Genomic DNA, 21,103 nt, shown 5'->3' with positions numbered 1-21,103 from the left:
TTGTGTGCTACAGAGGAAAAACAACATAAAGCTCTGAGTGTACAAATGATAAGCTCGGTAAGTTTTTTTCTTTATTTATTTTCCTGGAAGCTAAAGAAAACGACATTTTGTCTATAAGAAAACGGTTAAACGTGGTCTCTTACCAGTAATAGGCTTTATCCGTTTTCCGACGCGCTCGTGTCTACTGCAACACACTGTACGCACTGTTCCTGTGCTGCGCTCCGAGCACGCGCCCCCTTTTATTAGGTTCCATTTGTGCCATTCGCGCTCGATCCCTTTCACGACCTCGCGAGCGCATCGATTGGCTTTAACATCCACGACGCAAATCCTTCCGCTTACCAATGGCTTTACAGCGCTCACGCCCTCTGTGGCTCCTCACTATTGCTGCCTGTTCGGCATCGTCCATTTGATTTCCTGCCAGCGCAAGATATGGATTACTATTTAATGGCTCTACAAGTCCCTCTGGCCCTCTGGCTTTCATTAACTTCCTCATATGCGGATCGTTTCTGTTAAATAGCGGTCAGGGATACTGAGCTAAACTGAAAGTTATCCACACTATTTATATTTATTTTATTTTTATCAAAAAGGTTAATTATATGTTTCACATACAAAATAATTATCTACATGCAGTGATGTGATGGACCTGTCTATAATCTATTATTCTTGCCCATGCCAGCTGGAACTGACTCAAGTTGAAAAGCTGCTACATAGATAAAACAAGCCAGTGCAGAAGAGCAAAGAACTGAAAGTTCACCAATTCAATCTTGAGACTTGCTCTGAAAGTGAATCAGTCCTCGTAGATTCCGAGGTTAAAATGCCCAACTTCAGCAGATTAGATAGAAATGATGGAAGTTTCCATTCTAATTTTATTTTTATAACACCAAATCACAACAATGGCCTCAAGGCGCTAACATTCAAACTAACCCCCTATGAGCAAGCACTTGGGACAGTGGAAAGGAAAAACTCCCTTTTAGCAGGAAGAAACCAGGCTATGAGAGGGACAGCTATCTGCTGGGACTGGTTTGGGGTGAGGGGAGGGAGACAGTTTTTTTTTTTTTTAATAACTCATTTGTTTGGAGTTTGGTTTCAAGTTAAGGGTGTGAACATTTTGACTGTGTTCACACAGGCAGTGCTAGCCAGCAACTGTCTGCTAGACCTCGCTTTGCTATTTTGAGTCACTCAGCTAGATCTCTTCACTGTGTTTGTGCTGTTGCTCGCATTTAAAGCATTTTCAGTGGATTCATCTGTTTGTGCTCCAGTTTTTTTGTGAATGAAAATCTCATACAGTTTATGAATGCTAACCAAGACTGCTATATAGCTGATCATTTAGCACTGGTGACAACATAAAACAAACAACATAAAATAAATACGGAGGTGGCCAAAATGCTAACTACATAACATGCTAATGTGCATCTTTTATATTCAGTCTATGTAGCCTACAGACGGGTTACAGACCTGTGAAAAGGAACAAAGTTTTCCAAGGGCAACCTCATGATTGTAAACTGATTAAGATCTTACCAACAATTCCAGTATTGGGTGCGATTTGGGGCAATTCTTATCCTAAAACTATTATATAAATACAGTCTCATCAGTTTCATTGGACCATAGACCATATGGAGGACGGTAATGAAAAAAATATTCTTGTTTTGTGGGAATCTTTTTATTTTATTTTGGCAACCACTATTCTACAGGAAAAAGTAGGTATTTAAATATATATCTGCCTGTTCTAGTTAGAATTACCTTCAGCAGTGTTACTGCACTGTTGTTAACATTGTGTTACCTCTTGGTGCAGTGCATTATGCTTTACTCATTTCTTTTTGGTCTTGCATCGTTTAACTGGGTTCTGTTGCGCTGACTGTGTGTCTGCACTGAGCTGTACAGTGTGTTGCCTTTGACACTGCCACCCACCACAGCGGCAGTGTCATGTAGTGTTTATTGCAGCATCACACATTAACAAACACTGTATGCGTGTTGCACAGTGTGTTGCGCTGTTATGTTACTCAAAACTCTGTTGCATTGTGTTGTGTTCAAGGGCATTCTCGGGAGTGTTTTAGAATGATTTTGATGCCTTGGTTGTTGCCAGGCAACAGCTGTCCTGAAAGAGAGATGAATGGGTGTCCCTGGGCATCTTTTTCGTCTTCATCAATCAATCCCCAACTTTTCTTTACAAAATGATTTTTATTTATTTTTTTTATCTACAGCCATGTTAAGGCCTCTGCTTCATTCCTGAGACTAACCCACTAGCATAAATTGACTATAAAAAGTCTTTGCAGGGTGCCTCAGTAGTGCAACTTGCTGCCATTGTTTCACACAGGTGGCTGAATTCATCATGTTAATGCCTTCCAAAACCAGATTTACATTTACTATAATCAGTATCTAGTGTTCAAGTTCTTAAAGTTTGCATAAACATGCAGTGAAGACATTATGCATTGCACATACACAACTTTGCTATTGCGTTTCAGAAGAGACTTTTACGCAGCAGCAATGATACAGCTGCTAAACCTGTTTGTAGAGATGTTAGACTATAAACTATACATGTTGTGCCCACTCTCATATAAAAGGCAATTAGTGGAGGCAGGCAGCATGCTTTACATATAAACAATAACAATTCATATGCAGAGTGCGGGTTCTTTTGTTTTGTGGAGGAAATGCACTCATTTCAGACTGGTGAGGCGGCTTCGGCGCATCCTGACACACATGAACAGAGAATGGAATTAAACCACTCAGGTGGTGTGCAGCTGCGTGGTGGATTTCTGTCACATGCAATTTAACCCTGAATAGGTAATGTTGGGTTTTATCACTCCTTTGTTATGCGGTTTGTTCACAACTGGCATTGTTGCCAGTCTGCATTCATTACTAATGCTTGTGTGTTTGTAAATTGCGGAAAGGGAAAGTAGAAATATGTTTTTCAGTGAGGATTATAAGCTTGTACGCAAACTATGAAGTAGCAAACATAAATAAATAAACAGATAATTACAAATTTAGCAGCTGTTCACACCTGTGTCAAAATCCAACCAGAAGGAAATGATTCCAAAACACTCACCCACACAGCTTCTTTTCCACTTCTTGTCTCATGAGAGGCCCTTTCTGGGGTTTGCTACAACCGCTACTGCTGCTCTGCTGTATAAACAGTGCGCAGGTGTCTGATTGGATGCATCAGCCATCAGGAGCGACAAAGAGGTGAGATGTACAGAAGTCAAATCAAGTTCTCATCAAATCACGATCAGTGAACAGACAGAGCCCGTGCATTTGCTTCACTACACAGAGAGTTTTAATCAGTGTTAGAAAAGTGCAATCAGGAGCTTATAAAAAAACTTACAGAACTCTTAGGCACTCCTTAGTGTCTTTAAAGTGTGAATATAGCAGTCACAACAGAGAACGTACACTTTCTTCCCGTTGATGGACTTGAACATGTCAGTTACATACAAACAATACAACATTTCCCTCTGAAAAGCAACTGTGTAGCAGATGTTTAGGAAATCAGGAATTTTCTGCGAACATTTCTTTCTGTGACAGGTTTCGTTACACATGCTGATCAAACAAAGCTCATCATTAGTTATTGACTGACTATGGGAACATTACATGCAAGGATGCAAATGTTAAATTAAAGTTAAAGATTTCACCAGGCCCTGATGGTGAAAAACAAATTACAACCAGACCCTTTGAAAGGTACATTGTCTAAGGCAGGCGTGTGTGAAGAAGTATGCGAGAGAAGGCACCTACTAGGACAAAAATAGCAAACATGTACAGTATTTACCATTCAACAAGTAAAAAAACAAAACAAAAAATGAATTCATTATGCCATAACATTTTGTCAGGATTATGGATTGCTTTGTAATGTACAGAAGAATAAAGTTTAATGGCTACTTTTTCTGGACTGATCGTACAAAGAGTCATTTTTCAGACGCCTCGGCTGGCTTTTGAGGATCATGTTACTGTGTTACATTTATTTATTTATTTTAAATATAGTTTAGTGGTGAATATGCTCCAGTAGAATTGCAGTCTAGAAATTATCTTTGGTGAAAATGTAAACAATTGCACCAGAACACAAAAAATAAAATGCTTGAGGAATGAAACACACAAACAAAAACAAAAGCAAAACAACATACTTAACACAAATATATATTCACCTGATTAAGAGTCCTATAACTTGCTCTGTACTAGCAAAGAGTGCTCATAATAATAAGCAAGCTATAACTCCTCCCTTAAACAATGAGGCAGATGATGCAGTATAAGCTTTGCAGTATACATTACAATAGTTATTATTTAGGATCCCTTTAGGATATTGATTAACTGAGGCATAATAGCTGCAGTGAGCAGGGTGATTCAGCAACTGAAACAAAGGCAAGACGAAGAAAATAATCATATATGTGTTAATGTGGATATTGATGGCACATAAGAGGGGTACAGACATTCATTTCTCCCTGGTCCCAGACGTAAGGCACATTACAGGGCACACAGTTATCTCCAAACCTAATCCCCACCCCAGTATAAAAATCAGCATGACAACACGCTGGTTTCATTTGACATTTTGCTGCCTACACTATAGCTTCATCCCCCATTGAGTGCAGGACACATGTGCCCCTCAGTCTGCAGTCTGTTCGTTCAACGATCCACCTACCCACCCACCCGCCCATCTGTGTGTCCACTTTCCAACGGCACTTTACCACTGCTCCCAGCTCCAGTCATCCCCGCCTCCAAACACGATAAAAAAGCCTAAGATGGTGAGAAAGATGACGGCGTTTCCGGTCATCACCAATCCACAGGCACCCCACTTGATCTGGACGACAGAAATGGCCCATTAGATTTCCACTGTAATTTTGTTTTCACTGCACATGCACTACTTGTACGCACAGATGAATTTACGCTCATTTAGTATGATCTGAAACTAAATAAGTAAAGAGAACTCACGGTGTTGGTACGGGCCAAAACAATGGGTAGTCCAAACGATGATACCACAATGCCAGTTGTTAAGAAATAGGCCAGCTCTCTGCAGGCATTGCTGGATTCAGAGTCGTCACTGAGGCGTCTGGATATGAAGGTCGGGATGGGACTTAATACGTAGAAAATCAGGACAAACATCGGCCAGTAGACCCTGCAAAAACAGATGAAATTGTCAAAAATATTTACAAAGGGCATGAAACACTCGTCTTCAAAAGAATGGAACATCTTAGCACACCTGAAGTTCAGTTTACTCGTCATTAGGAGTTCTAAAACTGTGAAACCAGTTACAGAAAAATGTTCTGGGGCTCTTAGGGTGATTTCCAGTTTTGAAGTAGTAACTTCAGTCACATCAGAAACTGGCATTCCTGGAGTTTGACCAACAAGAGGACTATAAGGACTATAAATACAGGCCTTGACTGCATTGATCTGGCCTTTTTCTTTTGTCTCCAATCAAAAGTCACACAATGTAACTGCAGAGCGAATGATGTTGTTCAGAGCACAACCAAAACTCAGTTATTTCTGTAATAATGTAAGTCAGTGTCATAAAATAGCACGTATAGCTGCTGATACGTTTACAAGGAGAACTTACCCATACGTTTCTATTGCACAGCCCAGCAGAAGAAATGTCAGTCCAATAGCACCACTAAAGGACAAACCAACCAGTGCTAAAACGAGACATCAATAACTCTACATTAATCACAGAGTTGTTTTTGGCCAAAATATAAAACAAATACACGGTAGGCGTGGAGCACTCGTGGCATAGCTAAGAGTTAGGATACACTAGATAATAGCAACAACTCTAATGCATAAATCAACAGGTTAATAACTTATCTGGCAACAGATCTTAATGACCTGCGACAGAGACGCGAGTTTCGAGATGATACAGCAAACGTTTTGACCAGTATGGAAAACTCAGCTTACAAACTTTTAACTTCAAAAACTTTAACACTCAACTCTCGGCTGACCCAGCAGAGCCAAAATTAAAAAATACCTTTAATGCCTGCCATTGCGGTCAACGTCTGAAAACCCCCTCTTTGTGTTTATTTCTGCTCTTTGTGCACTGTTTACGTGCTCGGGCTCGATGTCGTCGTACAGGAACTTCCTGCTTCCTCGGTCGGGTTTTCCTTTCTTTGCATCAGGTGACCTCCTTAAAGCTACAGTAGCTCTGCGGCTAGCTGGGGCTTGAACTTCTTTACCGATATACTGTAATCTTGACAGGCAAAAAGTTTCACCTCACACCATTCACCAAGGTTGACCCAAACAGTCCTAGCTGGTGACGTAGTCTCTCAATGACGAGCACGAGAGGATTTAGCGCGTGCTTCCAGGGGGCTTTACACGTCTGCGTGTTGTGTTACAATATAAGCTGCTGCAGTAATACAGACTACATTACTTATTCGTTACTCAAGTGTTTTAATTGTTTGTTACCTTAATTTTCCCTACATTTTAAATGTATATCAAGTCTATCATTATTATTATTATTTATGACTATTTATCTTACCCAAGAGATACTTTCTTGTAGTTTTTCCTTATTGAATAACAACTACTATTACTTGAGTAAAAGTCATGACCCTACTTAAGTAATAGAACTAAAGTTTCAGTATTATAAATTAGCTAAACATTATTCAGAATTATATAAAATATATTGCTGGATCGTAACTACTGATTTATTATGGCATATGTCACTATAATCTTACAGCTGGAGCTGGAACAGCAGCTTCTGTACAGCTGGGGAGCTTTATCCACAATAATATAGTATAATACACTGCTTGAAAAAAAAGGGAACATGTGATCATCACAGTACAAGAAATAAAAAGTTAAAAACGTTATAAAGCACTGAGTCCATTCCCCTTTGTTTGTGCAGGTACACTAGTGAGGCAATAAGAAAGCAATCCCAGCAAAAAGGGTCTGGTTTTGCAGGTAGTGGCCAAAGACCGCAGCCCTGCCCTCTTCCCTTCTGACTGATTTTTCTGTAGTTTTGCTTTTTAATCTGTTTTCTTGTCACTGTCTGTAGGTGGTTTCGCAAGTCGGTTTGCTACATCTCCCAACAGAGCGTGTGGATAAGATGCCATGCTGTGACACAAGGAGAGTTGGATAGGCCCGTATAATGGCATAAACCCATCAGCAGGACTGGTTTCTGCTCCTTTGCGTGAGGAAAAACAGCAGGAGCACTGCCAGAGCCTTATAAAATGACCTGCAGCAGGCTACTCATGTGCATGTTTCTGACCAAACTGTCAAAAACAGACTCCATGAGCACGGTATGAGGCCCCAGCATCCTTAGTGGGACCTGTGTTCACAGCTCAGCACCATGCAGCCGGTCTTTGCCTGAGAACAACAGATCTGCCAGGTCCATCACTGTCACCCAAATGAGAGCAGGTTCATGCTGAGCACATGTGACAGGTGTGAAAGAGTCTGGAGATGGCAGGACAAACCTTGTGATGCTTGTAACATCATCTGTGAAGCAAACAGGGCACCAGTGGCAGACCAGTCAGTTCTGGTGTTCTCTGGGGGCATGCCAATCAAGCTGCCCAGTACTGTTACCCCAATGGAGTCCAGTTCAGCATATATTAGATTCATACTTTAAAATCTGCAAGAACAATATGAAACTATGAAGGCACTATATTTACAAATAATATATCCGGGTACAGGTTCTGTACTCTGGCCCTATACATGCTCACATCCAACAATGTTGGGCATTACTAGATTTGCAGATTACAATAGCATTGGTGTGGAGACACCAGAGGAGCCAATATATTTAGACCCCAGACACACCCTTGAATATAATACCATGTTATGGATTTACTTATCTACAAAAGGCATGAAAATACCTTTTAGTGCTTCTTAGGCACCTTTATACTATGCATGTAAATAGGTTTTGATTTTGTTTACTGACATTAGGTTTATCATTCATAAATACTTGACTTTTGTGTCCTCCTTAGTTAAGTTCCTCCTCCATTTGCAGTCTGTAATATAATATTGTGTTATTGACGGACAGATCCTGATCACAGAGTAACTATGCATGTAAACTTGTGCAATCTTAGACTGAAATTTTTAGTGGAACCAAAACTCACACCACGACGGGCCTGAGATGAACCACAGCTGGCCTTCCCCTTGTTGTGTTGTTGTTCCCCTTCAGGTTCAGTGCATTATGGAGATGAAACCAGACAGAAAGGGACAGTACTTCAAAGGGCATGAGTGATCACAGAGCTGGGGCAGATGTTTGTGGACTTGTGCTGTTGCCGTCCAGATGGAAATTATGTGGTGCACTCACCAGATATGGATAAGCTATTTGAAAAAATATTTTCTTGCAGTTTAAAAGTTTCCTTTGTTGTTTTTGCTTTGTTGGTGTGCTAAAAAGGTATCAGCATAAGTTGTACTTACAGATAGTGAAGTAAAAGAAGAAAAAAAGAAAAAAAAGAGGACCCTTGTCACAGTGAAACTAAAAGATCTTTAGAAGATGTTTTCTTGGGAGCAGTCTTTAAATGCTGACTTGTTGCTTTTTGTCATTTTCAGACTCAACAGAGTCAAACGAGCTGGAAAGCCGTCACTCACTCTCAAGCACCCACCCACGCACTCAACTTCAATTTCAGGTTATTATTCCCCTAAATTAAGGGGTACGCATGATCCAAATGACGGTTTTAGAGGATTAACGACAGGAAACAGCCTGTTCCTTCTTTTTAAACTCAGCACCTGCTGCTGTCATGTTCTAAGTTTCTCAACTGCACATGTCAAGTAGTCTTCAGTAATAACTGGTACAAAAAGAAAAAGATTTTTTAAAAAGAGACAGTGCTGATGCTGTTTTTTAAAGAGTTTCACTGAGGAAGTGAAAGTGCTACTTTATGAAAACATTATGCTCAAATAGGTTCAATTTTTTTTTACTAAAAACGCTGACCTTTCTGTAATCTTGCAGATTTTAGCCAGGGCCTCACTGGTGAGAATGAAAATGACAGTTAACAAAAGCAAAATTGAAACAAAGTAAAGTAGATGTAATATCATCTGCCATAAAAAAGCACCAAAGCATGCCACAACCGAACCAAAAACAAAAACGCTGTTTAATATATCACATTTAATTTCATTCAACTGCACACTTTTGCATCATATGTAGCTACAACTGGATTTGAGACTTCCTTTATAAAAAACAAACACAAACACAAAAAAACAGGATGGAAAAACTTACAAAAGAGCGTTATTTTGTCAATTAATAAGGAATCATATAATGACAGACGGACCAGTTCGACCGGTCCTGTGATGAAGCTGAGAAATCTTTAGAGCGATAGTGGCAAGGGGTGCCAGCATCACCTGTCCAAAACAAGGATGGCACAATTAGAGACTCATGCACCTTGCTGCCATATGTAAAATCATCCAAACAACCACAGAGCAGTAACACTGTTCCTTTTCACCACACAGCGCTACATTTCATTTAAAAAGAGTTTCTGCTTAGTGATTCAAAGGTTTGTCTTTTTTGCCTGTTCTGGTCAAAATGCAGTTTTCACTTTTAGATACTCCACCTGTGCATCCCCAAAAACGTGTTCTTTCTCGTAGCTGTCGAGATAGATTTGAACTGTTGCCCCATCAAAACTGGTCCCACTGAGTCTGTAGATGATTCGAGAACCATCAGAGAAGATTATCCGCAGCCCCTGCAGTGAAGACAGCCCAGCGCAGACTGAGATACATTTTTTTAGGGTTTGCAAACACAGCTGAGAGGCTCTGATGCTGACAAATCGCATACATTATGCATCTGTGTATACCGCAAGACTATCATTACAGAAAAATGCACCACAGTGTTTTTCATGTACCTGGTTCCTGGAAATGGTGCCGTCTACCGGGTCTGCATACTCAAAGCTGTCTGCTTTCTCCACCTGGTAGATTTTGTCTTCCACAGCAAATCTTTGCCTCACAAAGGTCTTGTCGGTGATTGTGATCTCCAAATCCTCCATCATTTCACATGCTGCATCTATGTCTACATTCTCGTAGTCATACCTGGGCAAAATGTAAAGAGTAGAAACAAAAATCTAACGAGAAAAAAAAGGCTACATAAATAAATAAATAATAAACTAACAGGTACTTATTATTGATTATTGATGCCTTATTTTACATATGTTTTGTGATGTGGCTTAATTTGTGTTGATAATGAATATTTTGTAATCAAAAGTGAGTCAGTACAGACAATACTAATACTAATATTACTACTAATAATATTCTCATGTTAAATGTTCTGTCATACAGTGCAATGCCACATATGTTCCACTAGGTGTCAGTAATGTTTTACATGTGTCTTCACATGTCTCGTCGACCCACCTGTTACAGCTTCATCTGTATCAGTGACACAATTTCTGCTTAACTATATTTCAGCCTCTTAGAACAAACAAATAAGCAAACAAATAAAATAAAAAAAACTTTATCACATAACCTCAGTAATAATACGGTGTTTTTTTAGTGTGTCCACATCTCACCTGGTGAAGTAGTTTCTTCCATATTTTAGCCAGTGGTCCTTAACTAAATCTTCCACACTCTTCTTTCTGGTGGCCAGGATAGACAGCCATGCCAGCACAGCCCAAAGCCCATCCTTCTCACGAATATGGTCTCCTCCTGAAGCGTGAAGTGGAATTAGGTTGACAGTGTTGAGAAAACATAAAACAAAAGCCCAGAATCAGAATCCTCGTCTTCTTCGATTTAGTTACTTGGCACGGACACGCAGTACCTGTACCAAAGCTTTCCTCTCCACACAAAGACAGCATGCCTGCATCCATGAGGTTCCCAAAGAACTTCCAGGCAGTGGGAGTTTCATATAGCTCGATTTTCGTTGCCTTGGCTACTCTGAAGGAAATACAATGAAAGAGTATTCTAAGGCAGTTTGTTTTGATGGTGATATTTGAAAAGCAGGCCACACGTTTACCTGTCTAATGCCGCACTTGTGGGCATAGTACGAGCAAAACCTCTCACCCCTGCATGCTGAAAGTACGGGATGCAAAAAATGTTGTCAGCAATCACAGCCACGGAGTCAGATGGGGTGACGAAGAAGCCATGTTTACCAAGGATCATGTTCTGGTCCTAGAAAGCAGAAAGAGGTTTCTCAGGCCCAAGGAAATGTCTTTTGAAGCTGCATTTTTATATTACATATATTCTTGTAATGTTTGAAAAAAACCAAACAAACAAGTAAAAAGCAGAAATAATAACTCGGTAAGCCCACCCCATCGGCATCAAATGCTGCACCAAAATCATACTGTCCGTCTCGCATGCTGTCAACCAGATCTGTAGCGTATATGGGGTTAGGGTCTGGGTGTTGACCTCCAAAATCCTCCTTAGGGACACAGTTAATGGCAGAACTGGCAGGACAACCCAACTCAACACACAGTATTCTCCTCACGTAGGGTCCTACCGCTGCAGAGCGGACAGGTGAGAGAGGACAAAGATGAACTAGGCAGATCTGGTGTTGCACAAAGTATTTTAAAACAACAACAAGGAGAAAACTGAGGCTCACAGTGCTTCAGCCCTGACGTTTTGTTTCAGTGTTTGGGGACGCTCAAAATAGATTTAGTAATCTAATGAGAGTAAAGTCACAGATCTGACAACCCAATGTTACCTCTCCCAGAATAGAACAGAGCCTCAAACATTTATCTCATTATTATCTCCATTTTTCTGTAATATTGTTAAGCTTCTCTTTTACGTTGCTGACATGAATGTGAGAAATATGGAAATCATATAGATTTGAATAGCATCATGCTTCATAAGCAAATGAGTTAAAGAACTTGCTGGAGTTGCGTACAAATATAACTATGACATTATACGATAAATGAGTTAGTTATGAGAGCATTTTCTCTGACCTCCGTGCAAGGCATCCAGTCTTATCTTGAAGTGGTTCTTGCCAGACAGAAGCTCCTTCAGAGCAGCAAAGTCAAAGATGTTCCTCAGCATGTTAGCGTAGGACTCCACAGAGTCTACGATTTCCACTGCACAAATCAGAAACAAAACTCTATCCATCATCAGGGAAAGAGATACATAAATACACTTACAATACGCCTTTCACAAAGAAAAAAGACAATATGTGTAATTGTACCTGCAAAGAATATATCTGGTCAGTCATATAACTAGCCTCATATCCCTTTTCCCCCCGCATGCTCATTAATTTCGATGATGAATGAGAGACTAACATTAATGCTCTAGTTCACCTGTGAATGGCTTGAACTTGTTCTCCAGGTCAAAGGTCTGTTTTCCCATAGTTGTCAGATCCACTTGTAGTCCAGGGCAGGTGGCAAACTCCTCAATGGTCCTGCTGATCTGAAAGATCTTGTTTGTGACTGCTTCGTTGGCTGGGCCTGGATGAGGCAGAAGAAGCCTGGTTTTATGATGACAGTGTAAAATTACAGTATTGTAACAGTAGAAAAATCTTCTATTGACAGGAATAGCGATACTGAATATTGTGTGTTGTTTTGATGTGTTTGAACTTTGTCCCAGATTTGTGCCAATACAAGCATCACATTTTCTCTGTGTCTGAGCCACATATCCGAATGAGGCCTTATTAAATGCCTGACTTCTCCTGTATCACTATTTTGCACTTGGCCATTGCGACTGCATGCTTTCTTCTCTCAAGTTACCATACCTCCATTTGCAGTATTAAACTTAATGCCAAAGTCTCCATCAGGTCCACCGGGGTTGTGGCTGGCAGTGAGAACGATGCCTCCGATGGCTTTGCATTTCCTGATCATACAGGAGACGGCTGGCGTGGACATTATCCCGTGGTGTCCAATGATCAGACGACCCACCTGGGGAAAAGTCACATAGGCGTTTTTTACTTGGGTGAGAAAATTACGTATCTTGATATATCAGCGTGAGGCAGGGGTGGGAATAGCAGTAAATATCAGGTTTGTCACAGGTCTTGTCAGAAGTAAATAGGATATTTTATTTCACAAACGGCACTTGCGGCACACCAAGAGCAAGTTCTATCATGTGTACGTGTATTTTAAATCCCTCTAATTATATCATTTACCCGGCCCAATTAGCAGACAAATTTGGATCTAATCTGGAACACTTGTGTAGGCCATATGTGTTCCAAACACCTGACGTGTGCTGCGTTTAAAGTGTCAGGTGTTTATGTCGGCAGAGAAAATAAAAAGCAACTGGTTAGGTTAAGTGGCTAAGTGGTTAGGTAGTATTTCATGCAAACCAGTGCTAATGTGGTATAGAATAAACATCAGGTGACCTTTCAGCCCACAAATTAAAATGCAAGTTATTTGCTTTGAAAGATCAGTAAATGGTGACTGAATGTAATGGTGGCGGATGTTTCTCTGCCAATAAGACTTAAGCCTTGCTTTCATTAATCTCCCAGGAAAAGGATCAGTTATGCTACTAAAACAAGGGGATACCCTCCCCACCCCCACCTCCCCGACCCCAGGTAGCTCAGATTATGTTTGCGGGAAGGGTCCTATTATTAGAGGAGGAGAAAAAAAGGTCATAGAGGGAGTGATGGAGAGCATTCCCTCGACACGGAGAACTCTGGGACTTGGAAGTGTTTCAAAGTGACATTTCCGATATTTATTATTAGATCGGATATTAGATACTGAACAGAGATTAGTGTAATATCTAGTCAGTATCTTATATCCATATGCAATTTATCATTTAATTTAAAAGTTACAATTATTTTTTTAAAAATATAATTACATCAAAAATTATGTTTTTTTGTTTTTTTCTACTTTTTGATTATAGTTTGGACAGTAAAAGCAAAAGTCACAGGTTGCAGTTGACATGAAGGTACAATTGCTGACAAAGAGATAATAAGTTACTGGGGCAGGTGACACTGACACACATGCAGTTATCTGCTCATGTGCACACTCACCTGCCAGCATGCACACACAAACAAGGTAAGCAAGCCCTTACACATGGTGACACTGACCCCATTGGCAGCTGCCATCTGCACAATGACCTGAGTAGCTGTTCGATTGAAGAAGCGTCCGTCTCCCCCCACCACCATGGTTGAACCCTGGCGATCGCGCAGGTCAATGGAAGAGAAGACACTCTGGATGAAGTTGTGAAGGTAGTTCCTTCTGGACTGGAACACATAGACCTTTTTCCTCAGGCCGTTGGTGCTGGGTCGCTGGTCTGGGTAGGGGGCTGTAGGGACAGTCAAGACCTGCAGAGGGCTGTTGTCCATTGTTTCAAAATAAAGGTCTAACTTAATGCTGCAGCACAGACAGCGAAGGGGAACTTGTTATTTAGAGGGATATCCCCTGTCAGCTGACATGAGGAATGGTACGAAGGAGCAGAATGGAAAGGCAAGAGTTTGACTCCTCCTATTATTTCACTGGAAGCAGAGGGTGCTTGTGCAGCCTAAAATAACCTTCCAAACTAATGTGTGTGCAGAGGCAGGCAGAGTAACTGAAGAAGCTGCTTCACACATGTGCAGGGAGATCACTGTCAAGTCTGCATGGCAAAACACAAAGAAGTGTGTGTGTGTGTGTGTGTGTTTAGGTGTGGTTGTCGTGTGAATGGTTTGTCTATTTGTTTAGTCCTGCAGCTGTGATTAGACTCATTATGCATAAAAGAAGTATGACCTCTGTCATCAAAGTCATGTCTCACACTATCTCAGGGGAGGATATTTCTCGTTTTTAATGCTGTTTGTGGAAGCAAACCGTGGGACAAGCAGTCAGAGTGTAATCGGGAACACACATGTGAGTTTTTAAGGAAGTATCAGTTTTCACATTAGACATACTTCATGGTGCAATCAAATCTCAGTGAAGTCATCTGCACGCGATGGAACAAGACTGCCCTCTGGAGTTTACTGAGCCCTCCTAACCAATCAGTAGAAAAAAAGTTCAGCCTTTTGAAATATTTGTTCAAAAGTCAGTGTGCCATGTAAAATAAATAAATAAATAAACATTTATGGTGGCATTTGGTGGCAGCACGGTGGCACGGTGGTTAGCACTGTTGCCGCACAGCAAGAAGGTCCTGAGTTCGATTCCACCATCAGGTCGGGGTCTTTCTGTGTGGAGTTTGCATGTTCTCCCCGTGTTTGCGTGGGTTCTCTCCGGGTACTCCGGCTTCCTCCCACCGTCCAAAGACATGCAGCTTGTGGGGATAGGTTAATTGATTAATCCAAATTGTCACTAGGTGTGAATGTGCGAGTGAGTGTGAATGGTTGTCTGTCCCTGTGTGTTAGCCCTGCGACAGACTGGCGACCTGTCCAGGGTGTACCCCGCCTTTCACCCTATGACAGCTGGGATAGGCTCCAGCGACCCTGAAAAGGATAAGCGGAAGCGGATGGATGGATGGATGGACGGACATTTATTTGTTTTGTCTGCATAAATTTGGGTTCTGTTTTATTTTTTTGTTACTGAAAAAATGTGAAAATCCAACTAAAATGTATTTATTTTGAAGTTATTTAAAATGTACTTACTTAAAACAATGCAAAAAAATACATTAAATATTAAAACCACTACAGCATGGATTTAATTATTTATTTGTTTAATGGGAGACATAAAAAATTCACCTTACTTTATGGGAGCTTGAGGTCTTTGTTGATATATCAAACAAATTGGCCCCTCCTCCCACCCCTTACCAGAAATTAGTTTGTTGCGTCAGGGTAACAGTGTGCTATAAAGGTACCAAAATGTTACCGTTTTCTCAGACTCATGCAACAAAATCAGGCAATCATATGGTTAAGAGTTTCAGTGTGTGTGACACTGAATGTCCTGTATGAGAAGCTTATGAAACAGAGTTGGATATGATATTTATATTATTTGACTTTTAGAGTATCATTGCATCCTGGTACCTTACATCTCACTGCATAACATCCTCTCCAAGCACCTGAACACACTTCATTTACTACACACGCACATTATATATGTATGACCCTCAGCTAACCTCGGATCTCCTCATTTGTCCTCAGACCTGATTCCAGGATACTCTTACTCATGCTCACTCTCATCCAGTTCATTGTTCTCACTGTAATGTGTCACATGTAAACACATTCTTTCCTTCCATAAAAGCTTCGTGTACCCATTTCCTGTAAGTTGATACAAATTCATGTTAGTGTTTGGTTTGCCTGTTTATATTTATATATCCCACCAGTCAAAATGTCAGAACAACTTTTCTTCCTTACAACTCCACAAAATGATGCCTGTTGTTAAATTATATGGATTTCCTCCAACAATTCTACTTCATCTGTAACGACTCTTATATATAAAGCAAAATTAAGCTCTCAATTTTTCTCCAACACAGTTTTAATCCATTACAATTCTGACAACAGCAGTGACAAAAATTTATGCGTTTAGCATTTCAGAAGTGAATAAATTCCAGTTTTTAAAGTCTTCTATAACAGTTATTTGATTTTTGTGATAATAACAAATATATCAAACAAGGAACCTATTAATCACAACAAAAGCTGACACTTTTAGATGCTGCTCTTGTTACATAAAAAAGGTCAGCATGAAAAACATATAGAAACAATTCAAGAAGAGATTGTGGAGCCTCATATATGCATCCAACTTTTTCCTTTCTATGTCATGATCCAGTCAAGGGATCCTTCCCAAATTGTCAGGGGTCAGTGAGTAAATGTGACCCAATATAAAAACTGTTCATATGTGACTGTTTCTTCTCTATGATCTGATCCTTGTAACATATAAATAAAAACAGAATGTAATTATTTGCAAATCTCTTAAACCCCATTTTATTCACAAATAAAATCATATCAAGTATGCATATGGAGTAAATGTATAATTTTAAGTAATACATGAGCTCATTTTGAATTTAATGGAAGCAACATTTCTAAAAAAGTTGGGAACGGGGCAGGAAAAAGCTGTAAGCATATGTGGTATCGGAAAGAAACAGCTGGAGGAACATTTTGCAACTAATTATGTTAATTAGTGACAGGTCAGTAACACACTGGGTAAAACTCTGTGACAAATTGTGGAAACTGTGAAGACTCTCACCATCTGCAGTAAATGAGAAAATCAAGAGATTTGGGGAAACCTGGAGGAATCGCTGCTGCCAATGACAAAAATCAGTATTGGATGCCGTGATTGTCAGCACCTCAGATGGCACTGAATTAAGAACAGACATGACCCTGTTATAGAAATGGATCAGATCAGAGAAGTTCAAGTTCAGTTCAAGTTCAAGGTTCTTTATTTGTCACATGCAGGAAGGACGTCTGATTCAGGGGAAGTCAATTTTTGGGAGGTGCCACATGATAGATGGAGATCTGGGTCAATTTGAAAGAAGACGCCTCTTACCTGACATCCCCTGGATCCCTCTCCTACATTCAGTCCACTCCTTTAGTTTCATGTGAAGATATCTCACATTCAGGTTAGTGTCTCCACAGGTGCTGAACCAGCATCCACTTAGAAAATGATAGAAAGCGCATACTGTGAAGACAATAGTAGACAACAAGCATTCATTATTCCTATTATCTCATTCAGTTTATTCACATGGGATGCAAATCCCATGGGAATAAAACATGGGTATTACATGTGCATCTGCTGTAACCAACTGGTTTTCTGGTGGGCACAGCTGGTGTCCTGATGGTTGTTATGGTTCCTATACTTTGTGGAAAACATCACGCCTGTGAGGTTGTTCATGGGTCAGGCAGATTTCCAGACACGTGCGTGAGGTGAATGGTGTAGTTGCTTTTTGGCCCATCAAGGTAAAAATCTGTATTCGATGAAGCATCTGTTCTGTCTCAAGTCCTCCAGATCTATGTGAAGGAAAGAGTTGCCTGAAGAGGATAGAGACTGAATCCTCCTGAGACAAAGCCAGAACTCCTCTGTGTGCACGAGAGAGAGATTTGGAGGCTCAGAGCCAACATGGTTTAACAAGTAAACATGAAAAGTGACGCAGACAAAGATGCTCACAGGGGTGCAGGCACCCTGTGTTAGTCACAGAGATTATAAAATTACATGATAATGATAGTAATGATGATAAGAATCAAATGTGGAATTTGAGAATTTATTTTCTCTGTAAAATCTCACCTCCATAATCTCCAAAACCATTTTCATACTTTTACTGATCAAAATTTACTGAACCATCCTTTCTCTTGCTCCATGGTCTAAGTTGAAAACATAGAGAAGAGGGGATTTAAATTTATAGCTTTTATATTTGCACGGTTTTTAAAACCTTTTTTGGCTGGTCACCACTCATTAATAAATGAGTAATGATCCTTCGGTAATGACGGAGCGCTATTTTGTTTTTCTGAAGTAGAGCTCCCCTGATTCATCGAGTACTTCATCAAACAATAATTAGTTTGCACTACTTAATGCCTCACACCTCCCAGACAGGATTTTTGGCTTTTCTTTGCCTTGTATACAGTATTACACAAATTTGGGATGTACAAATCAAACAATGTGGTGATATTGTGACTGGTGACAATTTCATACTGTATGTGTTAAATTAACCAATAACCCGTTACTGATAAATAACTATCTTTAGAGGTCTTATTCTTTTTTGTAATTGTTAGTAGCGGAGTCTATATTTATCAATCGCATTCATTTAGCCCTTATTTGCACAGTTCTCTCATGAAACTGTATTAATGACATGCTGAAAACCACAGGAAATATCCTGGACACGCTTGTAAATGATGAGCATTCGAGGTCTGATTGAATATTTCAGGTTTTTAATAACACATTACAGATATCAAACCATTAAGTCGCTCACAACATCACCTTAAGCTTCATTATCCATATTATTGGTTGTTTTGGTCCTGCTGGTAGAGCCTGAGGTCAGGTAAGGGGTGAGTGTTGGAGCTTCAGCGCTGAAGGTTTCTGGCATCTTCTCAATGGTCTCCTGGGCTAGCTAACATGTTGGCTGTCAGCTGTGGAAAATTGTCAGAAAAACCTTTGGCTTGCAGAAAAAAATCTTCTCACTGACTCTATGTAGAAATCTTCAAAAGCTTTTTCAGTGAAATGTATAAAGCACTACAGCACTGGCTCAGATGATCAGCATCTCAGTAAGATTTAGATTTGGAGACTGGAGGCTGCACATGCTTGTATGTGCGCACATATCACAGTATAATTCATGGACATGGTCAGAAACAATACTTAGGCTGTGACAGTCAAACAATGCTCAGTCAGTACAAAACACCCCAAGTGTGCCAAGAAAACATCCCCCACATCATTACACCACCACCATATCTAACCATTAACCCAAGGCAGGATGGATCCATGCTCTCATGAGCTTCACGCTGCTTTCAGCAGCTGAAATCGAGACTCATCAGAACTGGCAACCTTTTTCTGATCTTCTATTGTCCAATTTTGGTGAGTTTGTTGAATTGTAGACTCCATTTCCTGTTCTTAGCTAACAGGGTAGACCCCCCAGTGTGATCTTCTGCTGCTTTAGAGATGCTTTTGCCAGGTACTTGGAGATGATTACAACTAAAGTTGCGTTTGAGTGGAATGTATTCACTCTGACTGAAGTGACGACAGGAGGTGAATCATGCATTTTATTTTCTTAGTTAGCTAAACCCTTCCCAGCGTTATGCACATTTGTTATGGATGAAGAGTCACCACCAAACAAAACAATCATAAGATGCCATTCATTTTTACTGAGGTCTCTATTATTTACCTTTTCCTCTAGAATATTGATCTTTGTCCTCTGGTAGATGAGCTGGTCACTCAGTTCCCTCACAGCCTTCAGCAGCTGTGTAATGCTTTGCTCCTGGCTCTGGATCACCTCCTGATCAGGGATGAATGTTGAAAAAAAATAATGATTGTTAATAATAATATAGTATTGTGAGCTTGTATAACAGCATTCAAACACTGAGAGAATAGATGGAAAACAAAGATTATTGTAGTAGCCAAAAAGCATAAAGGTTGTCTGATTTATTTTAGAGTTTATTGTTGCACAATACTGTTGCAGTGATCTTTTTTTTTTTTTACCTCAGCAAAGGACAGAAACATCAAGTGCAGGTTTTCTTTCTAACAACGGGTTACTCACCCTAAGGCTATTGATCTCTGCTGCTCGTTCACTCGGCACAAGGCCAAGTGACAGACTGCTCAGCTTCTCCTCGAGGCCCTCCACTTTATTCTGCAGTTGACTTTTCTCTTGCAGGATGCTGTTCATCTTGGAGCTGATCTCTTCAGAAAAGCCCCTGAGTTCTTCATTGTTGGCCATTAACACAGTAGCAGTACTCTTCAGTTCTTCTTCTGTCACCTTGATTTCGCTGGCCAGCACTGACAGCTGGCTGAAAGAGCGATTGAAGATGTTGAGTTTTTGGAAGATATCATTTATCTGTCCCTTTGTTTTCTGCGCAAACTGCCGCAGGCTCTGACCCATTTGGAGGAGGCCATTTGCCGGGAGATACACGTCATCCAAAGCAACAAAGCGGGACTGACTTTCAGCAGGAGCCTCGAGGTGGAGGACCGGAGGTTCCTCTTCGCCACAGAGGGCAGGAACACAAGCAGCAGCCAGGGCAAACACGAAAACAATTCGTGTTATTCTCATACCTCGCTCTGTGACGGGATGAAGAGTTCCTGAGTGAAGATCCAGAGCTTTATACTCTGTCTGATATCAGATTAATGATTACCACGTTAGCTGAATCAACATCTTTCTACAGAATGTAGTTTTCTCCTCTCAGGGACTGTTGAAAGTCTGTTTGGAACTTATGCTTTATTCAAATTTTAAAGATTAGTATGTAAGTGTTATCGTCACTTGGGATGATACAACAGCATTCATTCACAGAATAACACAAAAATCATAATTGTTGCTAAATCTATATATAATACATCTATAAATTATATAGATGTGATGTTTGAAGCTAGCGTACAGGACTGTGAAAACCTGTGCAAACGGGAAAATACAGAGATTTTACAATTCTAACAAAGTTGAATGAAATGACTGCCTTTATTCATCAGCACAGTCTGAAATCCCCAAACAATTCTTTAAGTAGTCTTCAGCAATAGTTCTCCCAGCTTCTTGAAGAACATTCAAAGATCTTTGGATTTATTTGGTTCTTAGTCACCAATCCTCGACTGATACCTTTCTATTATGTGTTTTTCTATCCAGGTATGTTTTTAAGCTTCTTCACAGACACCCTTTCACTGAGACCATTTCTGAGGCTTCAGTGAACAGTAAATAGATCATCTGAAAGTCCAGATCCATCTGTCAGATGCTGTGTCAGGTCTTTGATGGATTTTTTCCTATTTCTTAAGGGCATTAATCTGCTGTAGATAGTTTGTTA

The 21,103-nt window shown here is 40.2% G+C and overlaps 4 protein-coding genes across 9 annotated transcripts in view; all 4 read right to left on the bottom strand.

Annotated features, from left to right (window-relative positions):
• The window catches only part of LOC146613798 (3',5'-cyclic-AMP phosphodiesterase 4B-like), a 42,462-nt gene extending 42,258 nt beyond the window's left edge, over positions 1-204 (bottom strand). The window contains exon 1 of the mRNA XM_085378735.1: positions 144-204. The gene's annotated coding sequence lies outside the window, so the exon portion shown is untranslated. The remainder of the gene's footprint in view (positions 1-143) is intronic.
• A 4,438-nt stretch (positions 205-4,642) lies between these two features.
• On the bottom strand, positions 4,643-6,129 carry leprot (leptin receptor overlapping transcript). Its single transcript, XM_085378734.1, has 4 exons — positions 5,936-6,129; positions 5,534-5,609; positions 4,912-5,095; positions 4,643-4,780 (listed from the first exon to the last, which is right to left on the bottom strand). The coding sequence occupies exons 1-4, from the start codon at positions 5,949-5,951 to the stop codon at positions 4,664-4,666; spliced, it is 393 nt and encodes a 130-aa protein (XP_085234860.1). The 5' UTR covers positions 5,952-6,129; the 3' UTR covers positions 4,643-4,663.
• Positions 6,130-8,995: 2,866 nt separating this feature from the next.
• On the bottom strand, positions 8,996-18,650 carry LOC146613796 (phosphoglucomutase-1-like). Of its 6 annotated transcripts, XM_085378720.1 has the most exons (14): positions 18,591-18,650; positions 17,423-17,626; positions 17,166-17,297; positions 13,832-14,049; positions 12,542-12,704; positions 12,111-12,257; positions 11,766-11,891; positions 11,132-11,322; positions 10,838-10,992; positions 10,643-10,758; positions 10,395-10,530; positions 9,738-9,921; positions 9,450-9,578; positions 8,996-9,240 (listed from the first exon to the last, which is right to left on the bottom strand). In XM_085378720.1, exons 2-14 carry the CDS (start codon positions 17,508-17,510, stop codon positions 9,151-9,153), a joined length of 1,875 nt encoding a protein of 624 aa, XP_085234846.1. In that variant the 5' UTR covers positions 17,511-17,626; positions 18,591-18,650; the 3' UTR covers positions 8,996-9,150. The 6 variants fall into 6 exon arrangements, with proteins under 6 accessions (XP_085234846.1, XP_085234848.1, XP_085234849.1 ...); XM_085378722.1 differs by lacking the exons at positions 17,423-17,626; positions 18,591-18,650 and adding an exon at positions 16,866-16,999 and having other exon boundaries at positions 17,166-17,199; XM_085378723.1 differs by lacking the exon at positions 18,591-18,650 and having other exon boundaries at positions 17,166-17,462.
• Positions 18,651-18,676: 26 nt separating this feature from the next.
• LOC146613795 (angiopoietin-related protein 3-like) lies at positions 18,677-20,398 on the bottom strand. Its single transcript, XM_085378732.1, has 3 exons — positions 19,861-20,398; positions 19,489-19,599; positions 18,677-18,739 (listed from the first exon to the last, which is right to left on the bottom strand). The coding sequence occupies exons 1-3, from the start codon at positions 20,365-20,367 to the stop codon at positions 18,701-18,703; spliced, it is 657 nt and encodes a 218-aa protein (XP_085234858.1). The 5' UTR covers positions 20,368-20,398; the 3' UTR covers positions 18,677-18,700.
• Between the last annotated feature and the right edge of the window lie 705 nt (positions 20,399-21,103).

This window comes from Diplotaxodon limnothrissa, linkage group LG18 (assembly GCF_057381915.1).
Source record: "Diplotaxodon limnothrissa isolate DT_005_m linkage group LG18, D_limnothrissa_male_GT1.1, whole genome shotgun sequence".
NCBI lineage: Eukaryota > Metazoa > Chordata > Actinopteri > Cichliformes > Cichlidae > Diplotaxodon > Diplotaxodon limnothrissa.
The sequence above is the reverse complement of the archived record's forward strand: the minus strand, read 5'-3'. Positions and strand labels throughout refer to the sequence as shown.